This window comes from Mytilus trossulus, chromosome 7, assembly GCF_036588685.1.
Source record: "Mytilus trossulus isolate FHL-02 chromosome 7, PNRI_Mtr1.1.1.hap1, whole genome shotgun sequence".
In the NCBI taxonomy this organism is placed as follows: domain Eukaryota; kingdom Metazoa; phylum Mollusca; class Bivalvia; order Mytilida; family Mytilidae; genus Mytilus; species Mytilus trossulus.
In genome coordinates, this window is record NC_086379.1 from 9477262 (window position 1) to 9496096 (window position 18835).

At 33.6% G+C, this 18835-nt stretch overlaps 2 protein-coding genes across 3 annotated transcripts in view; both read right to left on the minus strand.

Annotated features, from left to right (window-relative positions):
• The window catches only part of LOC134724603 (prostaglandin reductase-3-like), a 219608-nt gene that overhangs the window by 99836 nt on the left and 100937 nt on the right, over window positions 1-18835 (minus strand). The gene's annotated exons all lie outside the window — the stretch shown is intronic.
• Window positions 2081-18835, minus strand: part of LOC134724601 (Ig-like and fibronectin type-III domain-containing protein 2) — an 89703-nt gene continuing 72948 nt past the window's right edge. Inside the window, exons 32-39 of one of the 2 annotated variants that reach the window (XM_063587721.1) lie at window positions 16303-16460; window positions 13996-14134; window positions 13469-13620; window positions 11389-11524; window positions 9348-9392; window positions 7228-7318; window positions 6714-6795; window positions 2081-2998 (exon numbers count right to left, since the gene is read on the minus strand). In XM_063587721.1, the coding sequence (XP_063443791.1) occupies window positions 2873-2998; window positions 6714-6795; window positions 7228-7318; window positions 9348-9392; window positions 11389-11524; window positions 13469-13620; window positions 13996-14134; window positions 16303-16460 (929 nt within the window). In that variant the 3' untranslated portion in view covers window positions 2081-2872. Of the gene's footprint in view, window positions 2999-6713; window positions 6796-7227; window positions 7322-9347; window positions 9393-11388; window positions 11525-13468; window positions 13621-13995; window positions 14135-16302; window positions 16461-18835 lie in introns of both variants that reach the window. The other variant, XM_063587720.1, reaches the window with a different exon arrangement.

Consider the following 18835-nt stretch of genomic DNA (forward strand, 5'->3'; position numbering starts at 1 on the left):
GTGTGTATGCTTGTTTAACATTTTCAAGTTATTAACATCAGTCCCTAACAAATATTTTCTTTGTAACAAATCTCAAGGCTAATTTGTTGTGGGATTGTTATGAAATTTAGAGGTTTATATCAATGCCCGAGATTATTTCAAAAATCAAAAATCAAACATCAGTGCAAATCAAATACTATTACAGGAGTTATGTCACTTACAAATGTTAATTCTATGGAAAACTGCATAGTCAGCACATTTACAACAATATTTCTTGAAGGATTGTTATAAAAGGAAATTAACAATGTAAATGCATAGGCCCAGCAATGAGTAATATGTCAAAGTTTATTTGGGTTAAATTTGAATAGTACATGATTCAATTTTACAATATTCATCAGGAAAATTTAAGAATCGCGAAATTAAATCGCCCCTAAACGGGTAAGAAAGTGCTAAACACGAAATAAAGTATCCGCGAAAATAAGTTGGTTTACAGTAATTAAAGATTGGATGTTGTCTACCAACTTCTAAAAATAAAGTTCATAACAAGTCTGACATATATTATTTGATCTCTGTGTACTTCATACATGATACAACTATTTTCCTCAATTATTAATGTTGATAAAACTATTTAATTTAAATCCACTTCAATCATGGGTGAAAAATAAACTTTAATCACATAATATGGTCCCAAAATGTTAACAATGGATGGAATGTTTCTCACTTTCAACAAATCTAAAAAAAAATAAAAAATAATGTGACGCAAATCTAGAACCTGTTTTTAATAGAAAAACTAACATTTCTGAGTAAACTGAACTTCAATTTCTTTTGCAGATTTTGAAAGGTGTTCAGATAAAGGGGTCAAAGTTACAACAACATAAAAAGAGACTTAAGGTGGTACCCAACACCTTGACTAAAATTTATTTGGCTCGTTTAATTTTCATAAATTTTTTACAAAATACTTACTTTGACCCTTTGACAAAAATATAAACATTTCAAAAAATTTAAACCAACCGTTTTATCAGAAAAATTACACTGGTTATATAGCAGTTTGACAAACACTAATTTTGATCATTGAGAAGCTTAATATTCTATTAACAACATAACGTAATTAAAACGTTTAGCTGATTTTATAGAGTTATCTCCCTGTAGTATTAGGTACCACCTTAATGTTAATTTCTTAGTTTTAAAATTAAAAAATATATAAATGAAAAATGCTCAATTTTGTGTGAAGCAACGTCATGCTTGCTTATTTTCTGATTTTCAATGGCACAATTACATAAGATGACATGAAAATTGTCAAAATTAAAATCTATTAAACAGTCTCTCACAAAAGCTCTAACTTCCAAATAACTTGTCAAAAACTTTTGATACATACAGAAGTATAAATGTTTGGAAAGTACACATTAATTTAAATGTTATTGATGCCTCTCTACAGGTATGGCTTCACTAATTTGTGACAAAGAACATACAAAAAGGTAGGATAGATTTTAAACTAAATAAGTAAAATATTTGGGTAATTTGAGTATCAAATAAAAGCAGACTTGGAATCACTAAAAAACCCTAATGAAATTATAATAAGAGGGCACATTTGTCCTATTGTTCTGATCAGAAATACTTGTTTCTAGCACTACAAATCTTTGGTCATGGTCTGAAAAGTAGCAGATTAAAACATTGGTTTCCATGACAATATCATTTGAATACCATTTTCCCTCCAGTTTATGCTGTTTATACACATTGTATAAAGCTTTGAGCAAAAGGTTATCATATTTACTTAGCACTTGAGATTCAAATTAATATAAAACTGATATAATTAAGTTACAAAAAACAACAATATTACTTTAAACTAATAATTGCACTATATGTAAAAGAAAACCTAAAAACTAGAATGCCCACAACCATGACTTAACAAAGAACAGTATCAATAGAACTTGAAATGATGTACAAAAATAATAATAAACCTAGTTCCTATATTAAGAATGTCAGTATAAAAATAAGATGTGGTATGATTGCCAATAGACAACTATTTCAGGAGCCTAAAATTTGATAATCATATTTAATAAAGAAAATGTTTTTTTTAAATTTAATGAGTTAAATAATCTCCTTGTCAATATTAAAATATTTTAAAAGTGAATGGTATGCTTCAATAAACAGCATTTTGAAACTAATTTCTATTTTTTTTTATTACTTATAATAGAATTAAATTGGGATACTTCAAGACAAGAATTCAGGAATGTTATTTTTTTTAATAATACAAAATACTTTTAGCATGTTCACATCAATTAACCTTTTCCTCCATAATGATGCTTTTTGACACCACCCCATTACTCCATAACGACCCCTTTTGACGCCTGTGTAGTGCCTCAGTTGAAACATCTGATCTACAAAATCAGTATCAGACTTATTAAAATTTGTCTCTAATATAAAAAGGATATTCAAGAGAATATCTGACCGGAATTCCATTGATGAAATATTCCTTTTTGCAATGCATTAATACTTTAAACCTGATGATTTTTTTTTATTGAAAAAATCCTATGCCAATCAAGTAAATGTCAATGGAGGAAAGGGCTATAGAAATCTGTCTCATATTTGTTATCCAATTTTTATAGAAACATGCTAAAGTTATGTTAGAAAAATATATAATCAAAAACAAAATTTGATTGTATGTTGGTGAGATGTAACAATTTACAAATGATGTGATATGATGTTTGGTGGGAATTATGTGACACGTTATCATGTTGTACAAACACATTGTGGGAATTATGTGACATGTTATCATGTCGTACAAACACATGATGGGAATTTTGTGACACTTTATAATGTCGTACAAACGCAATGAGTTAACTGTTGTATAGGATCACAGAACCTTTCAAATGAAACAGATCTTCTGGAATAACTATTTTCTTGGTTTAAACTCAACATGATCCACATCTAACATAGGAGAATTGAATTCTCTTTCTTCCTGAAGAGTAGAATATCCAAACGGATTGTCTTCAGTCGAATCTGTTGGTAGTCCCGATATCTGAAATACACATTCAATAAATTACTTTAAAACTACTTAAGGATGTACTTAGGTGAGGTAAGTCGAAAATTAATAAATTAAGAAGTTAAAATTGATACTTAAATCTGGTAGAGCATCAATTAAGGATAAAAATAAGCTAAAAATATTGATAGGCCATGGACCTCCTTTTTCGAGATATTTGAGTTTTAAAATATGGCGGGAAATGGCTGACTCAGACTTTTACCTTATATTTACATTGGTATTATTAGGTCTCAAAACAAAAGAAAAAAAATTAAGAATCTTTTAAAATTTTGGTAAATGACCTTTCATGAGCTATTAAGTCTTATATGAAAAAATAATTGGGTGTTATGGGGCAAAATATTTTACATTGTATTGTATGGAAAAACACCAAGGAGTCCGAACATTTGACACAAATTCCAAAACCTCACCCAAGTACATCCTTAATGTATATGACATTTCAAGAAAAGTAAAATGCTATGCTGGGTAGTGATTAGATGATAAAGGTCAAACCCTGAACATTTGGGGCATGTATGGACATAACATTCAAGCTTGGTAAATTTAGAATGTGATTAAATATTTGACACAGCATAGTGTTTTGACACAGAACAATATTGGACTTTTACCTATTATGGTCCAATATCCAAAGTCTAAATATGTAGTTAGATTTGTCATATCCAAGTACAATAAGAATTTAATTTATTCATTCATGGTAAATATTACCTTACCATAGGAATGTCAACTATTTTGATCAAATATATAACAACTTGGAAATGGCTGATAATTTCCATTCAATATTTTTACATAATTTGTTGTGATAAAATAAAGTGTACAGAATGAGATTGTGTTACTTGCTACCTGCATATGTTTATATACATTGTCTATACCTGACAACATTTCAAAATGCCTATGAGGTTTTTATGTGCAAGATGTCTCTCATAGTCCTACAAAACCTTTAAAGGGGCCCTCAAATTTTTTTTCATTTAAATATACTTACTTCTTCATGTTTATATTATTCTCTGCAAATAGTAACAGTTAGCTGGCATGAGTGTCGAGTTGTCTAGGAGTGGGTAGTTAGCAGGCATGAGTGTCGAGTGGTCTAGGAGTGGGTAGTTAGCAGGCATGAGTGTTGAGTGGTCTAGGGGTGGGCAGTTAGCAGGCATGAGTGTCGAGTTGTCTAGGAGTGGGTAGTTAGCAGGCATGAGTGTCGAGTGGTCTAGGAGTGGGTAGTTAGCAGGCATGAGTGTTGAGTGGTCTAGGGGTGGGCAGTTAGCAGGCATGAGTGTCGAGTTGTCTAGGAGTGGGTAGTTAGCAGGCATGAGTGTCGAGTGGTCTAGGAGTGGGTAGTTAGCAGGCATGAGTGTTGAGTGGTCTAGGGGTGGGCAGTTAGCAGGCATGAGTGTCGAGTGGTCTAGGGGTGGGTAGTTAGCAGGCATGAGTGTCGAGTGGTCTAGGGGTGGGTAGTTAGCAGGCATGAGTGTCGAGTGGTCTAGGAGTGGGTAGTTAGCAGGCATGAGTGTCGAGTGGTCTAGGGGTGGGCAGTTAGCAGGCATGAGTGTCGAGTGGTCTAGGAGTGGGTAGTTAGCAGGCATGAGTGTCGAGTGGTCTAGGAGTGGGTAGTTAGCAGGCATGAGTGTCGAGTGGTCTAGGGTGGGTAGTTAGCAGGCATGAGTGTCGAGTGGTCTAGGGGTGGTCAGTTAGCAGGCATGAGTGTCGAGTGGTCTAGGGGTGGTCAGTTAGCAGGCATGAGTGTCGAGTGGTCTAGGAGTGGGCAGTTAGCAGGCATGAGTGTCAAGTGGTCTAGGGGTGGGTAGTTAGCAGGCATGAGTGTCAAGTGGTCTAGGAGTGGGTAGTTAGCTGGCATGAGTGTCGAGTGGTCTAGAGTGGGTAGTTAGCAGGCATGAGTGTTGAGTGGTCTAGGAGTGGGTAGTTAGCAGGCATGAGTGTCGAGTGGTCTAGGAGTGGGTAGTTAGCAGGCATGAGTGTCGAGTGGTCTAGGAGTGGGTAGTTAGCAGGCATGAGTGTCGAGTGGTCTAGGAGTGGGTAGTTAGCAGGCATGAGTGTCGAGTGGTCTAGGGTGGGTAGTTAACAGGCATGAGTGTCGAGTGGTCTAGGAGTGGGTAGTTAGCAGGCATGAGTGTCGAGTGGTCTAGGGTGGGTAGTTAGCAGGCATGAGTGTCAAGAATAGGAGTGGGTAGTTAGCAGGCATGAGTGTCGAGTGGTCTAGGAGTGGGTAGTTAGCAGGCATGAGTGTCAAGTGGTCTAGGGGTGGGTAGTTAGCAGGCATGAGTGTCAAGTGGTCTAGGAGTGGGTAGTTAGCTGGCATGAGTGTCAAGTGGTCTAGGAGTGGGTAGTTAGCAGGCATGAGTGTTGAGTGGTCTAGGAGTGGGTAGTTAGCAGGCATGAGTGTCGAGTGGTCTAGGAGTGGGTAGTTAGCAGGCATGAGTGTCAAGTGGTCTAGGGGTGGGTAGTTAGCAGGCATGAGTGTCGAGTGGTCTAGGAGTGGGTAGTTAGCAGGCATGAGTGTCGAGTGGTCTAGGGTGGGTAGTTAGCAGGCATGAGTGTCAAGAATAGGAGTGGGTAGTTAGCAGGCATGAGTGTCGAGTGGTCTAGGAGTGGGTAGTTAGCAGGCATGAGTGTCAAGTGGTCTAGGGGTGGGTAGTTAGCAGGCATGAGTGTCAAGTGGTCTAGGAGTGGGTAGTTAGCTGGCATGAGTGTCAAGTGGTCTAGGAGTGGGTAGTTAGCAGGCATGAGTGTTGAGTGGTCTAGGAGTGGGTAGTTAGCAGGCATGAGTGTTGAGTGGTCTAGGAGTGGGTAGTTAGCAGGCATGAGTGTCAAGTGGTCTAGGGGTGGGTAGTTAGCAGGCATGAGTGTCGAGTGGTCTAGGAGTGGGTAGTTAGCAGGCATGAGTGTCGAGTGGTCTAGGAGTGGGTAGTTAGCAGGCATGAGTGTCAAGTGGTCTAGGAGTGGGTAGTTAGCAGGCATGAGTGTCGAGTGGTGTAGGGGTGGGCAGTTAGCAGGCATGAGTGTCGAGTGGTCTAGGGGTGGGCAGTTAGCAGGCATGAGTGTCGAGTTGTCTAGGAGTGGGTAGTTAGCAGGCATGAGTGTCGAGTGGTCTAGGAGTGGGTAGTTAGCAGGCATGAGTGTTGAGTGGTCTAGGAGTGGGTAGTTAGCAGGCATGAGTGTCAAGTGGTCTAGGGGTGGGTAGTTAGCAGGCATGAGTGTTGAGTGGTCTAGGAGTGGGTAGTTAGCAGGCATGAGTGTCAAGTGGTCTAGGGGTGGGTAGTTAGCAGGCATGAGTGTCAAGGGGTCTAGGAGTGGGTAGTTAGCTGGCATGAGTGTCAAGTGGTCTAGGAGTGGGTAGTTAGCAGGCATGAGTGTCGAGTGGTCTAGGAGTGGGTAGTTAGCAGGCATGAGTGTCGAGTGGTCTAGGAGTGGGTAGTTAGCAGGCATGAGTGTCGAGTGGTCTAGGGGTGGGTAGTTAGCAGGCATGAGTGTTGAGTGGTCTAGGGGTGGGTAGTTAGCAGGCATGAGTGTCGAGTGGTCTAGGGGTGGGTAGTTAGCAGGCATGAGTGTCAAGTGGTCCAGGGCCAGACTAGGGGTGGGTAGTTGTATAATATCATATCTCATATCCAATATAATTATTCTTAACTTTTAATTCTATAATTGAATATCTAACAGAATAGCCTTATAAAAGTATTATGTTTAAAATATTGACCTTTATTTGCGAGTCATGAGCTGAACCGTATTGTGGATTCTCAAAAGTAACAGCTTCAGAAAATCTATGACGATTCCTTCTCCTGAAAGTAAAACAGAGAAAAATAAATGACTTAAAATGACAGCATTTATTTTTATACTTGATGATACATGTTTCAAAATCAGTCATGCTTGGAAAGACTTATCCCTAATCTGCATAATGTCATGTTGCAAGAAAAACATTTACTTTAGGTATATTGTAAGTTATTCATGATATTGTGTTTCTGATACCACACATTGTATTAACCCTCATGTCTGACATTTGTTTTAGTTAATTTTTACTGTTATTGCCTTAACTGCCTACACTCTTAATGATAATAATCAAAATATAAAATATAAATAACATTCAAACATGGACTTATTTGAAAGGTTCTCTGGAATACCAAAATATTGTTTCCTATTAATATATAAATTCTACACCAACATCAGTGGATCAATAACCAGCTGTAAAATATTTATAGTACATGTCCTGTTACCTGTAATATAGAACACCAGCAACTGCAGCTCCCACCAAGACCAGTATGATGATAATTACTGCAGCTAACACACCACCACTACTTCCAGAATCTACTGAAAACAAAGAAATATTTTACTGGAGACTTATTTAAAATTTTATCAATGATATATCCTTTCATTTGACACTATAAAGCAGCATGTTATCCAAACATAAAGGAGTCGGTTCGGTTCGAACCGATTTTGGCCTCAAATGTCAGGTTCATCTGACAAAAGATTTTGACCTCTTTTTAAACACTTAAGTGTCTATTTCATTTGAATCAATCAGTTTATGTGAAAGATTTTAACTGATTTAGTCATTAAAAACGAACCGATTCAAGCTCAAATATGAAAATCTACCAAAAATGATGAAAAAAGTCACTTTTCAGACTGTTTTGTCAATGATGAAAGTGGCCGCATCCTTGTTCATCCTCAATCTTTATATATGGTATGTATTATCATAAAATACAACTTACATTTTAATATTAAGGATGAACATGAATGCGGCCACTTTCGTTTCACACGAAAACCATCTAAAATTTAACTAAAATGCTATAATTGTGAAGATTTCAGTAATTTGGCATGACTTAATGGTGGTAGTACCTGATATATGTGCATAGTATTGTCAATAAACAGCTGCGCCATGAGCGCATGATACGCCCGACGTCTTGTGTGGAAGTTTTATGCAATAATCATAAATAGTTTCTGAGAAAGTTTTAAGCAATAACCATATATTGTTTTTGAGACACGGCGGGACATGTAAAACCCCCAACCCTGTTTTTTTTTTTACAAAAAACTAAATATCACTAAAATAAAATTTTGAATCAAAACCAAAAAGTATACAGATCTTTAGATTAATAGAAACAAAGAAGTGTGTAAAGTTTTAAGCAATAATCATAAATTATTTTTGAGATAAGGCGCGACATTTAAAAAAACAACTCCCCTGTTTAACAAAATACTCAATAACTCCAAAATAAAGTTTTAAATCATCACCAAAAAGTATACAGATCTTTAGATTAATATAACAAAGAAGTGTGTAAAGTTTTAAGCAATAATCATAAATTGTTTTTGAGATACGGCACAACATGTAAAAAAAAACCTCCCCCTTTTTTACAAAATACTCAATAACTCAAAAATGAAATTTTGAATCATCACCAAAAAGTTTTCAGATCTTTAGATTAATATAACAAAGACATGTGTAAAGTTTTAAGCAATAATCAAAAATCGTTTTTGAGATATGGTGCGACATGTAAAAAAACCCTCCCCCTTTTTTACAAAATACTCAATAACTCAAAAATAAAATTTTGAATCATCACCAAAAAGTATACAGATATTAAGATTAATATAACTAAGAAGTGTTTAAAGTTTTAAGCCATAATCAAGAATCGTTTTTGAGATACAGCGCGACATGTGAAAAAAACACACCCCTGTTTTAGTTACAAAGTGAGGTAACTCAAAAAGTTTTAATCTTATTTTCACCAAAAAATATACAGATCATTTGACCATCATAAGAAACAACTATGTTAAGTTTCATGAAATTTGGATAAGTCGTTCTCAAGTTACGGTGCGACATGTTTACGCCGGACAGACACCGGAAATTTGTATACCATAATACGTCCCGTCAAAATTTTGACGAGCGTATAAAAACAGCCCATATTTTTGTAGCAGAAGCATTCTACTGTGCAATAAATAACTAAAAGTTAACATTTTAACAATTTTGTAAAACTGCTTTAATTAGGGCCAACAAAGGGTCTTACTGGACCTACTCCTTTCATTTATTAGAAATTTTTAATAGAATAAAATTACCCTTATATATGCTTTATATATATCTTTTAGCATGTTATAATGAGGAACTAAAAAACACAATCAAAATGTATTTCTAATGTTTTAGCATTTATGAGATACAAAACATAAACTGATGTATCACCATATATATAAAGCCTTTAACAAGAAACTAGATATGGACAATGACCCATTTTGCTCTGCCATATGCATGAACATACATGTATATAGTTCCACATATTTTAGATTTGACAAACCTGATCTGATTCTGGTTTTTAAACATTTTTAAAGGTTATTGACAATAGTGGATCCACAAACATACCTTGCTCACCCTCGTCCCTCCTATCTGTGACATGAACTTTACTATCTGAAAAAAAGAAGATTTTGTATGACATTCAGTATAGCAGAAAGTGAGGTTACCATAAGATGATTAAGATTTCATTTTAATGTCAAATATTCCCTCCATTAATTTCAAACTTGTTAATTCATGCATAAAAAAATATAAAAACATGGAATAAAATTTGTAAGAACATTTAAGGCACATAGGAAATTTCTGTATACTGTACCAAAAAGTTTTTGTAGATAGTATTTGTGCTGAAATGTATGGTAATACGGTTTTAAAGTTTTTATTATAATCATTAAACATGTGAAAATTTCAGTTCTATGTCTTTATGTACTGTTTTTAAGCTGGACTTTGTCCTAAATAAAACCTTTTATTATTAAAATTCAAATGAATAGGAATACTTAAGAACTTAACATTAAAAATACCAGGGTAATAAAGGGTAGAATGAAAAAGGCAACATTTAACATTTTCACATGCATGACAATAGCCTCAGATAGTTGGAGCTATAATTTCAAGTCACAACAACTTACATATATCTAAGTATGACTATATACAACTTACAGTACTTTGCCATGTGTGATCATGAGCTAGCAAAATGGCGATGACATGACCCTCCATGAAACTGGTCTATAGTTGTTAATGTCTGTGTCATTTTGGTCTTTTGTGGATAGTTGTCTCATTGGCAATCATACCACATCTTCTTTTTTACATAAATTAATTTGTCTTTTGTTACTTTCTGTCTATCTTTTAAGAAATGAAGTTTGCTCCTATTTTGTTTTTGATATTACATTCTCCCTACATGTGCATGTAAGTTTGGATTTACTGTTATTCCCCTCAGCTAAACAACAAGTGCTTTACTAGGCAACATGGCACCTCATGATAGGAAACTCACCAAGGAGCAAAAAAAAATCATAGAAGATATGGTAAATTGTTAATTTTTAAGACACAAATAGAAAATGCCACTGGAATTATAGAAGAAAAATCTATGGAGTAGGCACTCTTGCCCCTTTGGAAGGAAATATGAAAAGTGATAAATAATTTCTGTGCTGGCCCATTTTCTTCTTTTTCTTATTGTCTGTTACTTTTTATTTCACTAAAGAGAACAATTCATCTTGTTACATATTTTTTTGAAAGCACACTTTAATTTTTTGATTAATAAGTTTGTAAAATATGGGTAGCAGTTCCAAATTTATTCATTAACCCTTTTACTTTTTGCCTTGTGGAAACTCATTCATAGCAGAATAAAGTATATTAATATAAAAGATGTAAGTAAGTATCTTCTACCTACCTGTCTTAACCCTGATAACATAGGTAGGTATCTTCTACCTACCTGTCTTAACCCTGATAACATAGGTAATTATCTTCTACCTACCTGTCTTAACTCTGATAACATAAGTATCTTCTACCTACCTGTCTTAACCCTGATAACATAAGTATCTTCTACCTACTTATGTTAACCCTGATAACATAAGTAAGTATCTTCTACCTACCTGTCTTAACCCTGATAACATTGGACTTGTCTCCTATACAAGATGTTAGTAAGTATCTTCTACCTACCTGTCTTAACCCTGATAACATAGGTAAGTATCTTCTACCTACCTGTCTTAACCCTGATAACATAGGTAAGTATCTTCTAACTACCTGTCTTAACCCTGATAACATTGGACTTGCCTCCTATACAAGATGTAAGTAAGTATCTTCTACCTACCTGTCTTAACCCTGATAACATAAGTATCTTCTACCTACCTGTCTTAACTCTGATAACATAAGTATCTTCTATCTACTTATGTTAACCCTGATAACATAAGTAAGTATCTTCTACCTACCTGTCTTAACCCTGATAACATAAGTATCTTTTACCTACCTGTCTGAACTCTGATAACATTGGTAAGTATCTTCTACCTACCTGTCTTAACCCTAATAGCATAAGTATCTTCTACCTACCTGTCTTAACCCTGATAACATAAGTATCTTCTACCTACCTGTCTTAACCCTAATAACATAAGTATCTTCTACCTACCTGTCTTAACCCTGATAACATTGGACTTGTCTCCTATACCATTTATCTTTGTTCTTCCAGCAACATATATTTCATATTCAGTACTAAGAGACAGTAATCGCAATGTGGTTTTAGTTGATTTAACTGGCACTACTAACTGTAAATAATATCATCAATATTTATATTTTATTGCCTTTTACAGCAGATTTCAGTGAGTATGAAGCTATAGGTAATATCTTTGGTTAGCTTGCTTGTTAGCTGAACCGTGAAATCAATGTAAGGTAAGGTAAACTACCCTCCTTTAATAGTAGACTAGCCCAACAGATAACCAATCTATCTCTCTGTAGGACTAAGCTACTTTAAAAGAAGGGTATTATACCTTACCTAACAATGACTTCACGGTTCAGCTAACAAGCAAGCTAACCAAAGATATTTCCATTAGCTACATACTGACTGAAAGCTGCTGTAAACTGTAAATAATAATAGAGTTGTTGTTTTATTGAAGGGGTTATGAAATAACAAACTTTTGTTCAATTCTGTTCAATTATTAAGATTTGACAAATTTGATCAGAAAAGTAAAACAGAAGACATTTCAAAAGTAAATAGTTAACAATTATGATATCAACAGCAAATACAAATTGGCCATTTAAGAATCTGAATTGTATTTCAATAGCATACATACACTTAATATTTTGACTAGCTTTCTATCTTCTAAACAACTAAAATGACACAATTTTCATAATGTGATATGAATAAGATTACCTGTAATCTATATATACCGGTACACAATCGGCACAAATGAAAGATATAATAAGGGCAAGTGAAAAAAATAAATCAACGCAAATTAAATGGGGATCGGCGCGAATGCAAAGTTCCAGAACAAAATTCACCAGGTATAAAAACAAACAAATCTTAATTACCCAAGTTGAGATAAATTGAGTACTTAAAATAAAAATTCATTAATTACTCAAAATAAAAGGATGATGGCAATTATGATAAATTTACAATATTTGAATGCAAAGCAGATGACCCTCATCACAGATATCTCTTAGAACTTTTTATTCAGCTGGCAATTCCATAATTTATAGTGACTGATCTTTGTAACTATTAGTGTATTCATTTTTATTTAATGTTTTGTACTTTTAAATAAATATGGAAATTAAAAACACAGTTATTAATTGTCATATTGAGAAAAAAAGTCACACTGTTCAAAATATCTAGTTTACACAAATCTCTTTCCCTATTGTAGGCATTCAAACCTCAGATAATTCTAATAAATTATCATGTCCCTTTGTCTTAGACTTAACAAGGTGCAACTGTATTTGAAGAGCCTTCTGACATTGTTCATCAATTGAAGAGACAATATCGTTTAATTTAACCATTACAGTTCAATCCTACAAAAAACACTAATTTTTGAAGGCTGTACGGTGACCTATAGTTGTTAATGTTTGTGTCATTTTGGTCTTTTTTTGATAGTTGTCTCATTGGCAATCATACCACATCTTCTTTTTTATAATAACCATAGCATGAAGTAATTTTGTCAAGTTTGTTTTTATACCAATGTAAACTAAGATATTTCATTACATGTAACACCTCCATCAGCAGATAAGGCCAATGTTTTGATAGAGGAAATTGTTGGAAAATCCAAGTTGACAGATGGGAAAAGCAAATGTTTAAGAAAACTAGACACGTTAATATACATTCTACCACTATATTGAGTGTGATACAATAACTATTCACTCCAGACACTCAACTTTTCAAATCTATAACTCAAGGATAGGCAAGGTTTTTAAATATTTAAAGGTAAATTGTCCAAAGTGAATACATAAGGTATTGCACAATTACATGGATGGTGGATTTAATCCTCCTATTTCTAATTATGTGCTAAATGATGTTGTCTTTCTATAGGAAGTTAATATAAGAGATGAATAAGGCAACTATTAAAAAAGAATCAACAGAAAAAAAAACAAGAGTGAAATAGACACAAATTGTTTCCACATTTGTTGTTAGAGACATTATTAAATATGGTAAATCTCTTGGAATCGATCTGTATTTTGACATACTGCGACTCGACTTTATTCAAAATATACTATATTCTTACTTCTTTTGGGATTTTATTTTCTATTCCAATTTTATAAAAGATAACATAATCAGCTATGTTAGAAATATACTCTGGAGCAGTCCATGTCAGTTCTATTGTATTCCCAGTTATAGCTCCAGCCTGCAGATCTTTTGGTGCTAGCGGTAGAAAATCTATATAAAACAAAATTGGTTATATTAATTAATGATTCTAGATAAAAATATACTGTGGTATGTCTGCACTCATATATATGTGTTGACTGTATGTAATTTTAATAGGATAATAAAATAAAATTAAGAATGGAAATGGGGAATATGTCAAAGTGACAACAACCCCACCTCTGGATCATTAGGTCTCATGTGAAGAGTTGTCTCATTGGCAATCATACCACATCTTCTTTTTTATATATACTCCAAAAAATTTAATACAAAGTCATATGATATATGTAAAACATTCTCCCTGAATGTTCTCCTCATTGTATCAAATCAAGTTACTTCAACAATTACACAAATGGTACATGCAGTTGGTATTTGGTGGTATAAACTAACCTGATATGGTAAGTGGAGCACCAGGTCCTGCTGGTAAACTGTTTCCATGAGAGTTACCTGCAGTTACCCAGATGTAATATGAAATACCATTGCTTTCTTTTGGTATCTTTATTGATTTGATATTCGTTATTGTTTTATCCTGTAAGTATAATAAATGACTTTACATGGTTCTGTTTAAAGATATCTGCATTTTTGTATCTTACATTATGAAGACTGTAGCTGCTATAACATTGACACATTAAAATGTCCATTCATTATCAATAGTGCGTTGTAAAGCAATAATCAATCAATCAATCAATACTGAGGCAATCATTTTGTTAGAAAACACAGAGAAGTTTTTTTTTTTTTCATTTTTCTAAATACAGCATTTGCTATTTTCACATTAATCCATTCCAACTGGTATTCACAAAATATAAATAAAAACACAGGATTAAATTCTATATAAATGAATTTGATTTCACTTAATTTTGAACAAGTTTAACTTTACTTAATATAATATAAAACTAACACTTATCAATTCTTATTGGGTATATGAAGCTAACACATAACAACAACGCAAATGTAACTAAACAGGCATTAGATTGGAATCTGTAGGACCATCGTAAAAGAGGATGTCCAAAATCCACCCAATGCAGAGATCTAACATCTGTTCTACAGATAATTGGGAAAACATGGGGAGAAGCAAAGAACATAGCTAAGGACATGAAAAGATGAAAAGCTACTGTGGTCACCCTATGTACCCCATGGGACGAAGTCAAGTAAGTCAAGCTAACACTCAGGGTAAAATAATCAAATATAAATGCCAAACCCATGGTTCAATGAAAACAAATCTACAGCTGCCATCAATTGTTTCTTAAACAATGCATAGATTTAATAAAATATATCAGCATTTCAACCTCGTGCAATTTGTTTTTTCTAGATTTGTTTGATTCGTTATTAAGATGAAGATTTAAGGTTAAAAAAATATGGAATGTGTCCATGGAACACAAATGATGCCCCCGCTTACTTATCATGTAATAGTCCAGTCAAACTAAGATTTAACCTCAAACTAATTGCAACAGAAAATGTTTAAGTGATAATTTATAGCATTTTAAGCCCTTTATATACACAGAAAAAAGTCCCATCAAATCTAACTTGAGGAAAACTCAAAATCAGCATTTTTAATTTCCTATGGAAATTAACATTGGAGATAACTCTTGCAAAAATGAGCCTTTTTTGGTCAGTTTTTGGTTGTTTTTCTTGAAATTTATGTAAAGTATGATACTTTGATGGGTTTATAAGTTTGTATTTTACTAAATTATATAATCTTCTGCCCATGAAATGTACAAAACCGAAGTGATATGGGTAGTTTTATTTTTTTAATGCATTTTTCATTTAAGAAATTGCAATTTTGAAGCTTTGTCACCATTTCGAAAAAATAATGTGAAAATTTGGTATTGTTTATATCTGTATGTATATATTATATTTTTTCAGCAACTTACTTATCTAAAGAAACTTTAAACAATAAAAAGAAGAATACCTGCTTAATTATTTTTATTAAATTTGAGATTCTTTACCTGGACATGTTGAAAAATTAAATAAATTGTCAACTATTAAATGAACCACAAAATCTAGATTATAGCTTGATAAAAGATATGAGAACAACTTTAAATTTGCTTGTTATACTACATTTTGTATAAAGACCCCTAAAAAAATCAAAAATCAATACATTCTGATGAATAAAAGCTGTGAAGTTATAATTTTGTATCAATTTTAATTGATATTTCTGCCTTTTTTGCAAGAGTTTCAATACAAATCTGCATAGGAATTTTAAATGGTATTTTTTGTTGTCTTCCTCAAGTTAGATTTTATGGGACTTTTTTCTGTGTATATTTGGATTAAAACTAAAAAATCTTCTGTTGCAATCACTTTTGGGTAAGGGTCAAATTTATGCTTGATTGACTGGACTATAAAGTTATGAAGGGACATAACTGAAAAAAGGTAAAAGTGACAATTTGTACTTGATTTGAGTTTTGTGGTTATAAGTATTTTGCATTACATTCATAACATTTGATAAAGTTAACGACTTGAAACAAAAACATGCAGCAATTTTACCATTTGAATAAAGGGGCATATCTTTAGAATGTTAAAGATAAACCATCAATATTCAAACTTGATCTGTATTTTGTGGTACACATTGTGTATACAATTGTATGTTAACCTAAACCATTCTGTTACTAAGGCATCACATACTGTTGTAATAGACAGGCTTTAATACAGATGATTGCTAACCAACTGTACCATTCTATTCCATGGCAATAAACTTACAACAGTGATGTGTTGCACGGTGGCGTCCCTGGAACTGTTGTAGTAGATATCATATTCAGTCACTTCTGCAGTACCATATTTTGGTGCGTCCCAGTAAACATGGATCCTATCACTATCTTGAACAGCTCGAACATTCCCAGGTGCATATGGAATAAGAACTGAAATATAAAATAACTTCTTTTATTAAATATACAATGCTGAATAAAATAATAAGAGGACATGGTATGATTGCCCATGAAACAACTATAAACCAAAAGATGAAATGTCATAGAATAAGGTCTTCTTTCTTGTGGCCAAGTTTTTCTTGTAAAGTTCTACTTGTACATTGTATATAGATTTTAATTTAACTTATATTAAGAAAATTGAGAATGGAAATGGGGAATATGTCTAAGAGACAACAATTAGACCAAAGAGCAGAAAACAGTTGAAGGCTATTCAATGCAGCGTGAAAATCACACACCCTGAGGTTGGTCTCAGCTGGCCCTAAAGTAAATGTGTACTTGTTCAGTGAAAATGGATGTCATACTAAACTCAAAAACATATAAATGAACTAAAATAAAAAAACATACAAGAATTACAAAGGCCAGACAGGTGCAAAAATGCAGGGGATTAAACATTTAAACATATTTTGTGAGATCTCAACCATCCCCCTATACCTCTAGCCAATGTAGAATAAAAAATCACACAGTAAGGCCAACTAAAATTAATTAGTAAATTTTTGACAAAATGGGGCGGGTGGGAGGATTTTAATTTTTAAATTTTAATTCTTATGAAACCCTGTTGTCACAAGCTCTTCATACAGTGGGGATATAAGCAAGTGTAAAATAAGCTTATATCATGTATATACATGCCCTATAAGGAGTCATACATCATTTCCCAAACTATTAAATGACAATCTATGTTATACATGTAATTGCCACTTTAGAAATCTATTTATAGTAAACATCAAAAAGTTGGAGAAATGCTATCTTCAGTTGAACTTTACCTACACCAGATTTATTTTGCTTTCTAAGCGATGGTTTGCAGTCCCCATAAAATTGAGAAAATGTATTGGTACAATTGTATGCAACACAAATATTATGACTGAGTACAGAATAAAATGAAAACTTTTTTTTGTGTTGAAAGTAATTATGATGTGAAAGATGAATTAAACCAAAAAGAAGTCGTTGTTAATGACTAAGTTGAGGGTATTGGGACAGAAAGTGTTTGCTATTTGTCACATAAAAACCACAGCCATCGGTAAATCTAAAAAGGTGCCTGTTAAAATAAAATGCGTATATTTGTCCACTTTTGTTGGCTCAATATACAGTTATAAATCTTAAAAATTCGTGCTTGGAGTGAATTTCTTTAATTTAGTCATGTTTTTTATACCAATTTAATCCACAATTCTTGCGCTTTGGATATCATTCATGGGTTTCTAATCATTTGTGACATAACCCCATTTGCATTCTTGGACAGAGCCATTTTCTCGTAACTTGAATATTTCATGCCCTTCTCGTAATCAACCTCTATTCTCTGTAGATGATGTTGTCATCATAGAGCAGCAGAATATGTCGACTCAATCATTTTTCGTTTTAGAAGAAAATAGAAAAAAATTACTTGAAGAAATACAAAAACGAAATTGAAACAGGGAGTTTTGAATGAAAAGAAATTATCGATAGTTACCAGTAACACACATGAATAAAATCAGGAAATCGTATTTTTTAAAAATAAAACTAGATGTGTCAAAGCAACACGAATTGCCCTGTTCCAAAAAGTTGAAAAATCTGCAATTTCAATATAAACACATGTGGACACAAGCATGATGGTAGTCTCACATATCAAAAAGCAGCTCAAAATCTGGAGGTGTATAGGAAAAAATCTGTATAACTGTGATTTTCAATAACTAATCAAAGTCCAAAGCCCGTAATTTCAGGGAAAATTAGCACAGCGGAATGAAACTTAAACTTGACCTGTAACTCATCATGGTTAACTCACATAACAAAAATCAGCCCAACATCCGGAGGTGTTTAGAAAAAAGTCTGTATACATGTAACTGTGATTTTCAACAATTTCTCAAAGTCCAAAGCCTGTAATTTCAGCAAAAACTAGCGGAGCAGACCGAAACTTAAACTCGATCTGTAACTCATCATGGTTAACTCACATACCAAAAATCAGCCCAATATCTGAAGGCGTTTAGAAAAAAAAAAAATGGTTTGTTGCGGTATGACGGAATGAAAGAATTACGGAATTTCAGATTTTCCGTCAAGGGTAAAACTATATGGCACCGACAACTTCCTTGCGAGGCCATAAAAAATAAGGGCGGGACGATTTTAGGGGGGCGGGCGGTGATGAAAATCTATCAATTTATTTTAATTGGCCTAATATGCACATGTTTAAAAGAAGTCTGATTCTGATGTCAGAATAGGTAATAATTAAGCAAAATGACAATGATACATAAATTAACAAAGGACTACTATCAGTTTCTGACATGCCAGCTCCAGACCTCAATTAAACTGATCAAAAGATTATGTCTTCATCATATGAAAATCAA